The 16,234-nt window shown below is 36.7% G+C and overlaps 1 protein-coding gene across 1 annotated transcript in view; it reads right to left on the bottom strand.

Annotated features, from left to right (window-relative positions):
• Positions 1-2,413: 2,413 nt before the first annotated feature.
• FAM83B (family with sequence similarity 83 member B) overlaps positions 2,414-16,234 on the bottom strand; it is a 44,298-nt gene continuing 30,477 nt past the window's right edge. The window contains exons 2-4 of the mRNA XM_062488546.1: positions 15,512-15,676; positions 6,841-6,965; positions 2,414-4,769 (exon numbers count right to left, since the gene is read on the bottom strand). Of these exons, the coding sequence (XP_062344530.1) occupies positions 2,414-4,769; positions 6,841-6,965; positions 15,512-15,676 (2,646 nt within the window). The remainder of the gene's footprint in view (positions 4,770-6,840; positions 6,966-15,511; positions 15,677-16,234) is intronic.

The following is a 16,234-nucleotide window of genomic DNA, read 5'->3' as shown; positions in this document are numbered from 1 at the left end:
TAGCAATCTACTTTGAAAAATACAGTAAAATATTTCCAAATTGCATGAGTACAGTTTTCCCAAAGCTTATTACAATATGGAAAGCACTGTCACTTCTAAACTTTCCCCAAGACCCTTGTTGTCTCTTTCTCATTTCCTTCCCAAATGCAGTTCTGCCTACAAGCATATTGAAGAGATCATTAGAGTACGAAGGAAAACTAAAGATCCTCCTAAAACTACCCCCATCACTTTTAGCACCAACTGCACTTCAATTCAGGTACTACCCTGGACAAATGTCCAACTGGCTAAAAATCATTAAGTATTTTAAAAAGTACAGTATGGCATTGCTGTTGTCTGCATAGCTGTGGCAGTACATTGTGCCTATGCTGAAAACATGCCTTGAGAACAAAGGTACTCCTTATCTTGGGTCTGAACATGTTGCCTCTGTTGGGACAGAATATAAATTTTGCTTATTTGGGAAAAATACTAACTATGGCATTTCATCAAGGAATGAACAAAGCGCTCACCAAGAAATTTATAAAATCTTTTGTGATCACAGGTAACGGAGAGACCTAAACTTACGGGAGAGGATTGAGATGCAAGTCTTTGTCATATAAATAATTAGCATCCCCACAATGAAACAGTTACTGCTCTGATGTATGAGCCCTAATAAAGTTGCCTGAGAAAGAGCTTGAATAAAAAGCTGACACTGCTTCATTGAAATCACTGACAGTAACTATGGTGACTTCACAGGAACCACAGCAGTGAGAAGTAGATTTCCATTTAAAATCTATTCCCAGGGCCACAGGTGGATAAGACAAAAGAACTTCATTTTTATCCTTTTGCATTTTTGCCTTTTGGTATTTCTTTCTATAGAATGATGCTAAGACCTCCATGGTGGACTCCTCCACAGAACACTGTGGGACCTTTCAGATTTAAGACTGAAGTTTTCTCCTAAAACTCTGTCCTGAGACACAAAGATCTGTATAAGAATTCTAAGCTTTTAGCAGTGAAATTTCAAGAAAATCTGAATTTGGAACAAAACTGTCACAGAGTATCTTACAGCTAAATGGTTATGGAGTCCTTCTAAGACACAAACCTCTCACCCAGGACAGGGTAAGTCAGTTGAATGTTCTGGCTGCGCACTGCAGATGACAAGTGGATGCCATGCTGCTGACCAAACACATCACCACACCTGTGTTTTTCTAAGCACTAACCTGTAGTCACCTATTATTGAGATTTTTTTTATGCTGCAGAGGCTCAGATAAACCAAGCGTGTCCCTTAGACTGCAGTTAGGTGCCTCAATCCCTTCACTGAAGTTTAACACTTCTACCATCACCCTTCACTGATGCTTTTTTTTTTCTCAAGAAGGGTGTTTTATTGTTTGATGTGGTGATTTTTACAAATCTCACTTTTAGCTGCCTAATTCCTCGTGGGCTTGTAATAGCCATCCTGACATAAGGCCATTAAAGCCATAGTTGCAAAAATATCTGGCAACATTTAAAACAGACTGTTCCATGTGAAACCCAAAAACTTACCTGAGAAATGGAAGTCCACAGAAATATTTTTTTTTAACACACCAAACAAAAAAATGTAATATAAAAGCTTTTTTAACAAAGACATTACAGAATACTGGCATGCTGTACAAATGTAATTAACCCATTGATATTTAAACTAAGTTGTAGGTTATGTTCAAGGCACCTTTTTTATAAATATTTTTTTAATGCTCATTGTAAATTCACACTAGTTTAACCATGTAAACAAGTCCGTGAAAACTCAGATTAAGGTCACTTTCAAATCTGTATGCCAAATACTTCGGAAAAATATCATATTACACAGAAAATTACTCAATAAAGTAAGATAGAGCCATCTGCTGCCCAAACACTTCAATAGATGCTATGGGGTAAATTATTAACAAAATGAAACCTTAAATAGGTTTCCAGAAATTAAAGGTAAGTAACATGCAATGCATTAACATTTGTGTTTATCATTTGAAAGTGTACATAAATGCTGAAAAAAATAAGATTTACGATTCCTAGTGCTGTCCTATTTTTGAAGGGAAAATATTTGGAAACAGTATTATCTGAAGTTTAAAAACATCCCCCATCTTTTTCACCCCATGTTTATTAATCTTACAGTATGCTAGAATGCATTTTCTTCACAAGGAAAATGTATAAAATTAATCTTGCAATATCAACACTATAAACAACTTCCTTGAGACCTCTTCTGGACACAGAATTTCTGTAAAGATTTAAGTATAACAATTCTAGAATAATTATTTTTAAAAATATATACACTCATTCCAATGTCCTAGAACCAAGAAGAAATCCAGGTAAACGCTACAAAAGTTATCCACGAGTCTTTGTCCAGTTAAGATTATGTCCAGTTTTGTGAGTCTTGCTGAATTTCAATATAATAAACAAAATTATAATGTTACTTGTTTTTGTGTAGGAAGTTCCCAAATTTTTGCATAAATCCTCTCAGCTTGTTTTCATTAGGCTGCAATGGGTGGTAAGCAGTAGAGTTGTAGCTGACCATGTGGTTACTCCTGCCATAATTATTACCTAAGGTCTTGCTTTTGATATCTGACAGATGTGAACTGCTGTTGGCTGCATTTCCTGCAGGTTGGCTGGCATTTTCCATCTTACAGAATGGCTCAAAGCGACTATAAACACGCCGTTCACTCAAACGAGATCTCAGCTCTTCTGGGTGCTTTGAGCTTCCAAGCTGGGGTGTCACTGAACTTGCTCTTTGGAGAGCAGAAACAGGAGCACTTTCAGAAGTAGCATCTGTGGAGATTTCCTTTGCATCTTGATACTGAATCTGTTCTGTATTAAATCTTGGAGTAGATGGATCTCCTCCAGTTTCTATGAACTTACTTTCAAGGGGGCACAAGAGAGGACACTTTTTATTGCTCTCATCAGATGGAGGTTTTGGAGATTTCGGTGACTTTGGAGATTTTGGAGACTTTGTTGGACTTCCAGTGACATCTTCTTTACTTCTGTTCAAACTACCTTGAGAATTTGATGATGAATTTCTTTTTCTCCTTGGGGAAGAATCCATCTTATTTTCAGAAATCTTTGGTTTTTGATTTTCATCTTCAGAAACCAATGTGTCAGAACTACTACACATTCTGTAAAAGGCAGGACCTTTGTTTTTTGACAAGTTTTCCTTCTTGTCTGGTGTGAGATTAAGAAGTGACCGCAGTTTCTGGGATCCTTTCTTCAGAAAACTTGGGGAATTCTTACTTTCCTTCTTTGATGTGCAATCCTTACTAGACTCCTCCCTGCTAGCCTCAGTAAGAGCTGCCATGGAGACTGCCTTGCTAGCAGTTGGGCTCTTTAGCTCTCCTTCCAGGTTCTTTTCCTCCTGTGGGGAGTGGTTGGTCACACTATGCAAACTTTTAGCACTCTTCAGCATGTCTTCTGGAAGTTTTGGACTAACTGGCTGCTTAAGTCTATTCCTGGTCAATGTGCTGTAAACATAATTGGATGCATGCTTGTTGGTACCAGGATCCAATACGTACTTGGAATTAAACATGGGAAAACTTCTCCTTTTGAGCATATTTTCACTTTGAAGGTTCTTCAAATTTTCTGCATGTTTGTCTGTACACAGTCCTGTGTATAAATACAATGATGAGTCACCAGCAGCATTTGAATTTACACTAGGTTTTGTGTTGTCTGCAATCTGACTTCTGTGAGCTTCTGGTGCATCTGTTTTAAGAGGAAAGTTTGTGCTAAGCTCCTCTAAAATATTATCCGTTCCATTTTCCACACTCAAAGCATGGTTAGACGTCCCTTTAGGTGTTGCACTTCCCTCTGACCCAATTATAGTAGAATTTGAAGAACTTGCACAGCTGCTTACTTCCTGCTGTTCAGGTAAAGTTGGCTGAAACACCAATGATGATCGCAAGCGAGAATGAGAGTACAGTGCATGAGCTTTAATATTTTCAGCTGTGTCATAGCCATCATATCTGTCACCCAAGGCTGACCCATTTGACTCTACTGGATAATCTGACTGATCGTTCAAGTAGGACTTTATTCTCCAGTTACGTAGGAATGATTTTGTTGTGTGCTCCAGGGTTGGCATCCTCTGCTGCAGATGGCGGATATGATTATCTGTCCCATTAAAAGATCTCCTCACAATAGAATTTCTCTCTGCAAGATTTACCTTTGGTCGTGAGAACTGATCAGCAAAACTTTGCTGGGGAATATTGTAGTTATTTGCAAATCCTCCTCGTAATGATGACACAATACTAAGGCTATCAGATGGCATTTTCCAAGTATTTGGTTGATGGTTTGCTCTGTTAATAGCTCTGTTAAGCAATAAGTAAGGTGTCCTTTCTGGCTTCTCCCCAGCATAACTATGCCTCTTCCAGTGCTCATTTTTTTCACTAGGTTGATACTGCTGGATTGGATTTTGAACATTAAAACCTGTATTAAATGGTTGCTTATTATAGGCTTGATTTCTCAAGCCATATTTATCTATTTCATTTGCTGCATATCTTCCACGGGATTTCCAAACAGGATCTATCTTGAGAACATTGTCTTGCCTGCCAAAAAGGTTTCTTTGGCTAGAAACTGAAGCCAAGGAAGACACTGAATGTTGGTATGTATCATTATCCCAGAGCGTCTTGCGACTGTTTACCCGCACCAGCTCTGGGGCAAATGAGCTAGGAACAGAAGAACGGGCATACAGTGTCCTGAACTCTTCATCAAAGGATTCAACAAGCTGTCCTGTGATAACTTGAACCATACTGAGATTTGTTTTTTCAAATGACCACATAAAGCTGAAAGAAGAACAAATGATTATTAGATAGAATTCTTTTGAGTTAAAGTATTACAGTAGTCTTTCTTGGTAAGAAAGCTTTTACACAAACCTTGGGTTTGTAAAAATACCTTCTAAATAAATAAACCGAGGGCATGGTTCATGTAATTTGGACTCAGAAGGTCTAATCTAACACCAGTTAAATTCAGATGGAGATTTTCCACTGATTTCACTGGGAGCAGAAATGAGTCTATAACTACCTTTATAATTGCCCTTAAAAAAGTACTCTAAAAAAGGATTCACAAATGCAGAAGAGTAAAGTACAAATACCTAATGGAAAAAAATCACTTCCACAAAGTCTATGGCAGGACTAACCTACACCCACTGTATAAATTTGTCAGTCAGAGAATGTTACAGTGTGATTATGCTGTGAAAAAAATTACATTTGAAATAACATGCAGGACTGCTTCAGCAATTTTGAATGTACTTAATTTCAAACATTTTCATAGAGACACATCTCAGAATTTGAAAAAAGTTTACATTTTCTAATATGCGCACTCACCGCATTGGATATGAAAATTTATTTTAATTGCCATGAAAATACTTTGATAATGCTTTTTCTCTTTTCTGCTGTAGAAGACTGAACATATGCTGAAAGCTAAGTAGCTACAATTAATTTACAGCTACAAAATGAGATAAAATAAATTAACATGTACATTAAGGGTCCTGCACAGGACTAGTATCATGGAGTAAAAAAACACTATTTGTAGGTTACAACAAAGAAAAAATTTGTTTTGAAATCCTATTTCCATTAAAAAAGGAAAAAAATTAATTATTTACTTGCGTTTTTTTCTAGATGTTAGAAAATAGATTAGTTTTGTTCATAAAAATAGCTTACTGATGAAGTTTTTTTTCTGATTTTGTATTTTTCCAGAAGTTATAGTGTATCAAGATAAAATCAAATCATGCTGTATAAGTTTTTTTCTATTAATTCTCACAATTAAGAATAACATACGATATTTGAAAAAAACCCTGAACTTTAAATTGAGTTCATTGACAGAATTGAGAAAGACTTGTTTTTCTTGTTACAAAACATGAGATTCTTTTACAAAGCAGGCCTAATTTCTAAAGAAATTAATGATTCCAGTCCCTGTGGTGGAAGGCGTTCAAGTAGTGCTGTTTTCCAAATTGGAATGAGAAAACTTATCCCACTCTCACAGAGTACGACACTGTGTAGGTGTTAAGGCAGGCAGTCTCTTACCCTGAGTAATTTATGAACTTGTTACTTACCTCACTACCATTTATACATGTCAGTCTGAATTTGGGGCTAGCTGAGTCTTGGAGGAAATAAAAGGTCAGATTTTCAAAAGCTTACAGTGGTGGAAATATGAAAGGCAGTGACTGTGGACCTGGCACTCAGGCACTATGCTGGCAGAATCTAACTCACTTGGGAAAGGCACAAAGTGTAGCATGAAGAGAAAGAAAGTATTTAATAATGTGTTTGTCTCTACTTTAACTTAGGTTTTTCCAGCTCTGCAAGGCTTTAAGTTCTTCCAGCCTGTTTTGCACACATACACCAGAAATACAAAGGAAGACAGAACACAAACTTAGCCAAACACAGAGACATGGGCAAATTTGAATTTGACCATCATATACTAGAGAGCCACAGAATCAGTCTCTAACGTTAGCTTTAGAAGATTATTACATGGAGGAACTATCCAAGATAGCTTATGAAATAATTTTGATACTCATTTTTCTGGAGTGAATGTTAAACAAGAATAATTCAGACAGCGTAAGACAAATCAGGATTTTTTTTTTTAGCAACACTCCAACCCTCCAGCTGTAGCACAACCTATACCTTTATTTCTTATTTGTGAAAAATGAACAGAGGATCTTTTAAACTAGTTGACAATAAGTACCTATGAAAACTTGTTAATACAGAAAAAAAAACAACCCAACTTTTAATACAGATAATCAAATTTATCCACGTGATTCCCTAGAAGAATTTTCACAGATACAAAATCCCTAAATTTGCTATAGCAGCAGTAGTGAGATGACAAGTTTGCTACAGACACTTCAGTGATTGATCTTACCTGTATGAACCATATATGACTTTCTTACAGTCAACAAGAATAAATTTTTGTTCCATTTTTCCATGGAATTTTGCTCCTGTTTTAGAATAGTAATCTTGTCCTCTCACTGTCCGCACCCTCATATTCTGAAAAAGACAATCAAAACACTTTACTTCATCTACTATAGTCCATGTTTATCATCCAGGGGGCTAAAATTCAGAGGAACAGTAGGAGAAAAGTTACATTATTGCATATTAATAAATTCTGCAGGGAATGAAATGCTGATCAAATTTATTGCCTAGGGACCCAAAATGGCCAGTTACTGTTTTGTCTTCAAGACTGATGAGATTTCCTAGACCACAGAAAATAAAATTCCACTTTTCCATAGCCACCACTTCAGGAAAGATGTTCTGACAGAAGGTATCTTCAACAAGGGAAAGAAGTTTTTGTACTGTAAAAAAATTTATTTCCATCAGCTGATGCACATGTTTATATGATTTCCAAGTATCTCAGCTAATCATAGAGAACATTTAAAAGAGCCAGGTTCACTTTCATTTTAATTGAACAAGGCTTTTGTGTCCACAATTACATATACCCTACTCTGAAATAATCCACTGATAGCACTTTGTGCCAGAATCCCTTGCAGTTTTACCACCAATAAAATTTATCTATCAGCTTTGCACCATGAGATCAATCACATTTTAAATTCAGAGACACTAACATGCATAGCTAGCATGAACTCAATGCAGCAGTTAATTTTGAATTAAGCTTTGTGTTTTATTCATGCAAACTCAGTAAGTGGCACTTGGGAAATTTTCCACACCACATCTCAAAAATGTGGTCAATTTTTACCCCAAACTACTGATGAAACTGATTCAGCTAAGTCAGCATCTTGCAATTTTTCCCTCTCTATTGCCACTGGTTTTTTTATGGTCACAGAAATAGAAAATTTGGAAGAAGTTTTTACTGCATCTCACAGACTGTATTAATAATTGTTTTCAAAAAGTTCTTATGGGGATGTAGAAAAAAATGGCATTTAACAGAAATTGTTACGCAAAAGGTGCTTATAGAAAAACTAAAATTTATATTTAATGCAAACCAACCTACAAGCATCTACCTCATGTAACTGTGAGTCACAAAATTATTCTAAAGACATAAAAGTTGCTTGGAATATAACTGTGAATGATCACAATACTTACTGTAGTTTCTAGCCTTGGGATAGTTTTTCTAGCAACCCTAAATTTTCCAGTGGGAGTAAAATTCATAATTTAGCATTGGCAGCAAAAAACCAAGAATCTACACAGTTATTACATAGTCTGTACATATGGAAATGGTGGAATATAAGACCTGGGAATACACAGGGGTATGATGCTTCACAGGACTGCTACAAGGGCAGGCTGAAGATCATGGCAGACATGCTCTGTAAAGGTCAGCTACAGGTGGAAGGGCTGTTCATGGAGCAAACGCAAAACACTGTGTATGTGGTAAATCCAGCAAAATCAGGAAGATTAAATAAGCAGGAAAGGATGGGATGGGATGGGATGGGATGGGATGGGATGGGATGGGATGGGATGGGATGGGATGGGATGGGATGGGATGGGATGGGATGGGGCAGGAAAGGACAGGACAGGACTGTTTCAGATGGGAAGGATGTACAATGATCATCTAGTCAACTACCTGACAAATTCAGGACTGACCAAAAGTTAAAGCAAATTATTAAGGCCACTGTCCAAATGCCTCTCATGCACTGACAGGCTTAGGGCACTGATCACTTTCCTAGGAAGCCTATTCACTGTTTAACAACTCCCTCAGTAAAAAAATGCTTCCTGATGTCCAGTCTAAACCTCCTGTGGTGGGCTGACGGATTCCCATGCATCCTGGATACCAGGGGAAAGACACCAGCATCTCTTTCTTCACTTCCCATCCTCAGGAAGCTGTAGAGATGTTCAAATTTACAAATTCATTTAAAATTTCAGTCTATAAAGTATGACTGAATTTGCAACACAGGGACATAAGCCTTCATTATCTATGGGAGCACTTCTACATTTGCCTAAAACATATGAAGTTCTAGTAGCTAGAAATTGTAGGAGTTTTAAGGTTAATATCTACTAGAATCCAATGAACTTTATCTTTCCAAATAGAAAATTCAGGAACAGGAAAAAATATCATGACATGAAAGCACACTTCCAAATAACACATGCTTTCTAAATCAGTGCATATTTCAGTGCTGGTATCTTGAAACTTTTATCAAATGAAAAATCAAACCACAGAAGCAAGAGTTACACTTAAAAGCTGCTGAGCTAGAAAATTAGGGTTTAACTCAAGCTATCAAAGTTCTTTAAACTTCATTCACCATTAGGTGAGCTTTTGCTTTGCATTTTTGTCAAGCTTTGAATACAAATTCAACTCAGTTAAAATACACAAAGCATTTAAGAATTACTTTTTTTTTTTCTCAGCTATACGTCTAGCAATTGTAAAATATAAAGTTTATCTTTTAAATAGATAAATAAAACAAGTATTATCTAGAAGTGTTGTAAAATTTTAAAAGGTAAAAAACTGAAAAGCAAAAATACAGGTGGATAGTTAGGTCTATTTTCAGAAACAGCTACAAAAGAATTAACAACCCAATTTGCATTACTGATTGCCAGGTTAACATAAATTTGCATCTCTAACTGCTAATTCTTTTTGCCAACCTAATGTTCTGTCTTTTTCTGCATCTCAATTAGAAGTTTTCTTATTGATGAAAGTCAATTTTCTTGCCTTTCCAAAGTGATTTTGATGAACTTGGAACAAGCCCGTTGAAGAAAATATTTTTTTCACCAGCAGCTTTTCAAGCTTTAACTAATTATATTAAAACGTTTTATTTGAAAGATAAGTGCTACGGAAATAGTAATTCCTGAAAAAGAAGAAAATACTGAAATTTACCCATTCTAGAGATAACCATAATAGTAACCCCTTATTTTAATAAAATCTTGTGAATTAGTAATGAAATTTGCATTTACTTTGATGACTGTTTTATCCAGTTCTATATACCACATAATTATATGTGTATTTCAGACTTATATTTAATTATATTTAAACATATTTATGTCATTATAATTTGAAAAAGGTAACTTGAGAGCAGCTTATACATTCTCAGGTACCCGTAACAAGCAATGCTGGCCTAAAGATATGCCAGTTGAACACATTAAATCTTACTTAGATAAGGTCTGATCAGTATTGGACAGGATATCATTTGGGAATCCATGCTGCAGGCACAACCAAGTCTAATGGCTTGCAAATTACTATACTACACACACAAAAAAAGCTTTGCCTTAGGTATATGTAAGTTGAAATATAACTTTTAAGTAGGCATATGTAAAAAAGGAATAGAACTATTTACATTAAATTCCTGGGGGGGTTAAAAAAAATGTAGGCACTGTAGTCACTCTGTTCTCCCTTTTGTTTACCTTCTTTTCAGTATTTTTCCTCCTGTATCTTTTCCATCCCTATTCCCTGATTCTGAGCTCTTTTCCTCCCTTGGTAGGTAGGTCATCCATTGCCAGCTGGGAGCATGACAAGTGGCAGAGATCATGCTCAGCTTTCTCATATAACACTTCCTTTTCCTGCACAGTTCATCCAGCATTCTTCACCAGGTTCAAACCCTCTTAATCAGTTGCCAGGATTGCACACTTTTAATAATCACCCAAAATCCCAAGTCACTCAAACCATATTTGAGGATATATAGCAACAATGCATTCCACTTGGTATTAGAAGCAGCAAACATACACATACTGAATTACAAGCCCCATCTGACAGTATGACATGCTGGGCTTCACCCTCCTGCCTGGTTTCATCCACAGGCTATAGGACGCCCAACAGCAGTGTGCCACTCATCACGGCATCACTGTGACTAAAACAATCATTCATTTATGAATGGAGAGTTTTGAAGCCAGAGGATATTCTCTCTTGTCCAAGATTTTATAGGACACTCAGGAACATTTAAAACATCCAGTGGCTGCAGTTTAAGGATAGCCATCAGTGCTATCCAGTTAAATGACACCCAGTGATGAACAAGAAACAAGCTCTGACCTCTTTTTATGTACATTTTCTGTGCATTTTCATTCCAGAGAGTGACACATAACCATAATTTAAATTTTTGGTATTATTCACCCCTACACCTTTATTTTGCTTAGTAAAATCAGTCCTATAAGATAGGTAAATACAGTGAGTATACCAGTCTCAAACATTTCGTTTCAGCACTTTTTATTTGTAGGCACTGCTTTTATCAGTCTTCCATTATTGCCCCATACTTGCTGTCAAGAATATGCACAAAGAAGAAAATGGATGTCTACCTAATGTTTAGCCTAACAGTTTTAAAGGAAAAATAGTTTTAAAGGAAAAATATTGTTCCTCATTACTAAAATTATTTATTATCTGGTATTCTCTTCTCTAGTAAGACAAAACAGGTTATAGAATGATAGAATACCAGATTGGAAGGGACCTCAAGGATCATCTGATCCATCCATTCTTTGCAAAAGCACAGTCTGGTCAAGATGGCCCAGCACCTGCCCATTTGAGTCTTAAAAGTGTCCCGTGTTGAGGAATCCAACACTACCCCAGGGAAATTATTTCAGTGGCTGATTGTTCTCACTGTGACAAAGTTTCCTTTTGGAATCTCTCCAGGAAAGACCCTTCATCCCTTCCATGTGACTCCTTGTAACAAATGAGTCTCCATCTTCTTTGTAGCCTCTCTTTCCATGCTAGAACACAGTGATAATGTCTCCCTTTTTCTTCTAAAACCTAGAAAAACTCAATTCTCTCAGCCTTTGCTCATATGGCAGCTTCCCAGTCCTTGAATCATCTTTGAGGCCCTTCTCTGGACCTTCTCCAGGCTGTCCACATATTTTTAAGTAGTGGAGATGAAAACTGAACACACTATTCCAAGTGACGAATGCTGAGCAGAGTAGGACAATGATTTGTCTCTGCTGGTGATACCATTGCTGATGAGCCCAGCACCCTGTTGGCTTTCCTTGCAGGAGCAGCATGCTGCTCGCTCCCATGGAGCTTGTTATTAGCAGAACCCCAGGTGGTTATATCCCAGCCTGCGTTGCATTCCTGGATTATGCTTTCCCAGGTGCAAAACTTTACCCTCATCCTTCCTGAAGTTTGTAAGGGTCTTGCTAGCCCACTCCTACAGCTAATCCAGGTCCCCCTGCAGGGTGGCTCTCCCTTCCAAAGTGCCCACTTATTCACTCCATCTGGTAAACTGTCAGGGTACACTTGATCCTCTCATCCAGATCACTTATGAGGGTATTAAACAGCTTGGGGCCCAGAATTGATCCCTGGATGACTCCACTTGTGACAGATTGTCAGTTTAAAAAGTAGCTATTGACCATATATGTGCTATACAAATGCCAAGTAGTTTTCAAGTTCGCTTCTCTTCTGACTTCAAACATGATTCAATGACCACTCAAGACTTGACAGGAGTCTGGTCCTTATCACAGAAGTTCGCTCACAGACACAACATTATGCTGTCAGTGGCTATTCAATAACCAAATTTGCCTTAGATGTGGAAGTACTGGAAAACTTTTGATGATTTTGGTAACACTGATGAGAAAAGACCGACTGCAAGCAGGTCTCAAGAGCAGCTCCTACTGTGTATTTAAACATGCATATCTGGGAGTAGACTTTACAGAAGGAAAGTAAAATCAGTTAGTGGTTTAATTTTCCCTTTCCCGCAATTCATTAAAAATGCTGATGGGATTATCAGGTAATAAACAGGTCCTGCCAAACTGCTTTCAATAACCTCCTGTAGCAAAATGAAAATTGTCCCACTCTTCATTATTTGCAGAAGAATAAAAGAGAGGCTCCTCCAGAGCACAGAACCTCCACCATGTCTCCCCTCATATCAAATAAAATACCTGTCATTAGCAGAAAAAAAAATTACCTATTTGTTTCTGAAAAATCACTGGGAAAAAAAGTTTTAATCTGTAATAACTCTTCACCTTTCTATGCAAAGGAATTGCTGACCAAGCAAGTCAGACAAAACAAAGTTATTCAAAGATTCTTAGGTAGAGAAAAAAAAAAAAGAAACACATTAAAAACTAAGGACAAATGTAGTACAGTCAGAAAACTAATGAAACTGGAAAAGAGAAATGGGGAAGTACAGGAAAGGAATTATTTGAGCTCCAATGATGGATGTGATGAATATTAAGTAAAGATGAATATTAAGTAAAAATCAACCTACATGAAAAGATGCTGCAGGAAAGACTAAAAACAATCATAGTAATCCCCTGATTTCATAGTTTCCTATACAGAATTCACAAAATAATGATAGAATATATTGTCCATCCATTTTTTTCAGTTATGTTTCAATAAAGAAGGAAACATGCTCTGAATATGGAATCAGACTACAGATGAGAAAAACTGTCTGAAGAGACATTTAATGAAGATTTATTAAAAAAATCCTCATTTTCTTCCATACATAAGACTGCTTAGTTGTAAATATGAATTTAAAAATACAGTTTTGCCCATCACTACATCTCGTTTTCTTTACTGATTCAAAGGGACAGAAAAAGAGACAGAGGTGCTGAGTCTGAAAAGCTCTGCTCTGAACTCATCACGAGTGTATGGACTAAGAAGCATCATCTGTACTCCAACAAGACTGAACAAAATTATGGGAGACAATAACAAAACCAATGTTGCTGGTGCTACATCTTCAGGAAAAGGAATAGACCCCATATGACTCTGTTCCCTTCTTGCCTTCATTGAACAGAAGGGCAATACCAGAAGCCAAGGGTACAAAAAGTTGAAGATGTTTATTTTTTTTCCAAACCTTGAGTGATATGAAAAAGGGAAAGGGAGAAAACATCTTCAAAATACTGGCTGTTCTTTCATAGTAACCCGCATTCCACTTTTATCCTCTAAAAATGCACAGGAGGAGTGCAGGAGTAATAAACTGCTATTCTCCGAGCAACAGTCACTGGGAGTAGCCCATGGATGAGAAGACCATTAATTTGAACAGCTTTATTACAAGCTAAACTGGAAACTCAGCACAGAACAGGATTACTGCTTAGTAATGGCATGTGTTTTATTATTTTCTGATAAAACTCAAAGTATTCTAAATTAACCTTGCAGAATAAAGACGTATTTTATTTCTCCCACCAGAAACCAGAAATGTATAAAACAAAGTGTCACTGAAGAGGCTACATACAAACCTCTCCAATCTACACTAATCCATACAAAATCCACTCTAATCTATGTATATTGATTCTTTCAACCACAGTATAAATAGCTAAAAGTCTGTAGAAATGCCTTAAAAAGACAACCTTAAATTCAAAGAAGGTAAGTTTTGAAACAGCTGTGGATACACACTGCATGGAATTAATTTGGAAATACATATGGCATTTTTAAGACATCACTTGAAAGCCATAGTCCTAATTTTTTTTTTTTTTTTATTTTGGAAGAACAAAGCTCATTCCATGTACAGACACAGACCATTTTTGGCAAACTCAGTGGCATAATTAACCCAAGTAATCAGCAAATGGTGGTATCGCAAGTTCCAGAGTATGGAAGTATTGCCAAATATTGACTTCATTAAGGCAACCACTACCAGTGTTTAGAAAACACCACAGTTTTGGTGTTTTTTGTTTTTTTCTTTTCCAAAAGTTCCCACAGCTCTGTATTAGGTATTAGGCCACCAGATAGCAACCCCACAATCATACACAAGAAACAAGCATAGAAAGTAGAGTGGGAATACTTCTGAGGACATAAGTCAACATTCCAGAGTAAAAATGGGTATAAAACAGAGTTTGTGCCAAACATCTACCAAAAAGTCGTCATTATCCTCACAAATATACCACATCTCTATCCAATTCCTGGACTGGGTTCTTAAAATAGGTGCTGGTAAAAAGAGTTTTTATAATACTTTTGACTGGCATGAACATAGCTTAACTAGTCACAGAGGAAAGGAATTTCACATGGAAACATGAGCTAAGGCAGCGCTCAGAACTTTGCAAGGAGACTCTGACAACATCCCTGAACTTCTTTAGAACTGCCAAGAGTAGAGGAAATCTAGAGGTATTTATGAAGCACTTATGTCAGTTCAGTGCAGCTCATGGTTTATATTCCAATCCCTGATAAACATTTGGGCAGAGAAGGACATCTCATGAAAATGTAAATATCATGTTGTTATCTCTCTTACAGGACAAAATTACATATTTAATGTGTAAAAGCAATAGGACAAAGTACAGATATGAAAATATGGATTTTTCAGGAAAACACTAATAACATGGAATCTTGGACTTCCTTAAGTATTTTAATGCATAACCTTAAAGAAGAAATCATAAAATTAAGTACACAATTTATTAATTAATCTCAGTTTTATTACTTTCTTTTCAGGCAACTGTAAGAGAAAGGAAAAAAAAGCATATTTTTTCAAGCATGCAGTATTCCTAAATACACAATAATGGAAAACAATTTTATAAATTATACATGAAAATTATGTCATTCTATGAAATGCTCTTGTTTTGACACTTGAAAACCATACTGAGAAGTTCTGAAGTTCTGCTGAGAGCCTACATATTTACACCTGGTTGTTAATTTGAAAAATCAGTATTCAATAACCACTTTTCCAGTAATAGTCACTTTTCAGTGGGCTGTGGAGAAGTAAGTTGTGAATGTTCATGCAACAGAAGACAGGATGCCTTACCCTGAGCCTCTGAACTTGACATCCTTGTTTCTCTGTCATCTTCAGAAAGTGACTGAAGTTCGATTCATCAAGCAGGATATAAACTGCAATCCCTCTAGCAGATGCCTCCACGATTTCTCTAAAAATATCCACATCTGTAAACATATCCATAACAATGGCAATGACCTGAATCAAACAGGAAAGACATAAATTACTGTATTGTATAAACTCATATATATATATATATATATATATATATATGAGTTTATATACTCAGTTTATATACTCATCAGATCTTCTTTTTGAGAAATCAAGTGATCACCTGTGTGACGCTTGTCACAAGTACCAAAGTCCAGCAAAATGTTGTGTTGTGGGTTGTCTTGGTTTTGTCTGGAATCAAGTTGATTTTGTTCCTAACAGAGGGTACCATGCTGTGGTTGGGATTTAGTATCAGAATAATGTTAATAGCAAACTGATGTGGTTGATGCTAAGTAGTGGTTACCCCAAGTGAAGGACTTTTTCAGTGTTGCATGCTCTGCCAGTGAGCAGGTGCGTGAGAAAGTGGGAGGAAGCACAATTAGGACAAAAACTGACCCAAACTGGCCAAAGGGATATTCCATACTGCAGAATGTCATGCTTGGTGTGTAAACTGAGGGGAGTTGGCTGGGAGGGCCCAGTCACTGCTCAGGGACTGTCTGGGCATTGGTCAGTGAGTGGTCAGAAACTGCAATGTGCATCACTTAT

This window comes from Cinclus cinclus, chromosome 3 (genome assembly GCF_963662255.1).
Source record: "Cinclus cinclus chromosome 3, bCinCin1.1, whole genome shotgun sequence".
NCBI classification, from domain to species: domain Eukaryota; kingdom Metazoa; phylum Chordata; class Aves; order Passeriformes; family Cinclidae; genus Cinclus; species Cinclus cinclus.
Note: the sequence above shows the minus strand (reverse complement) of the source record. Positions and strands in the feature narration are given on the sequence as shown.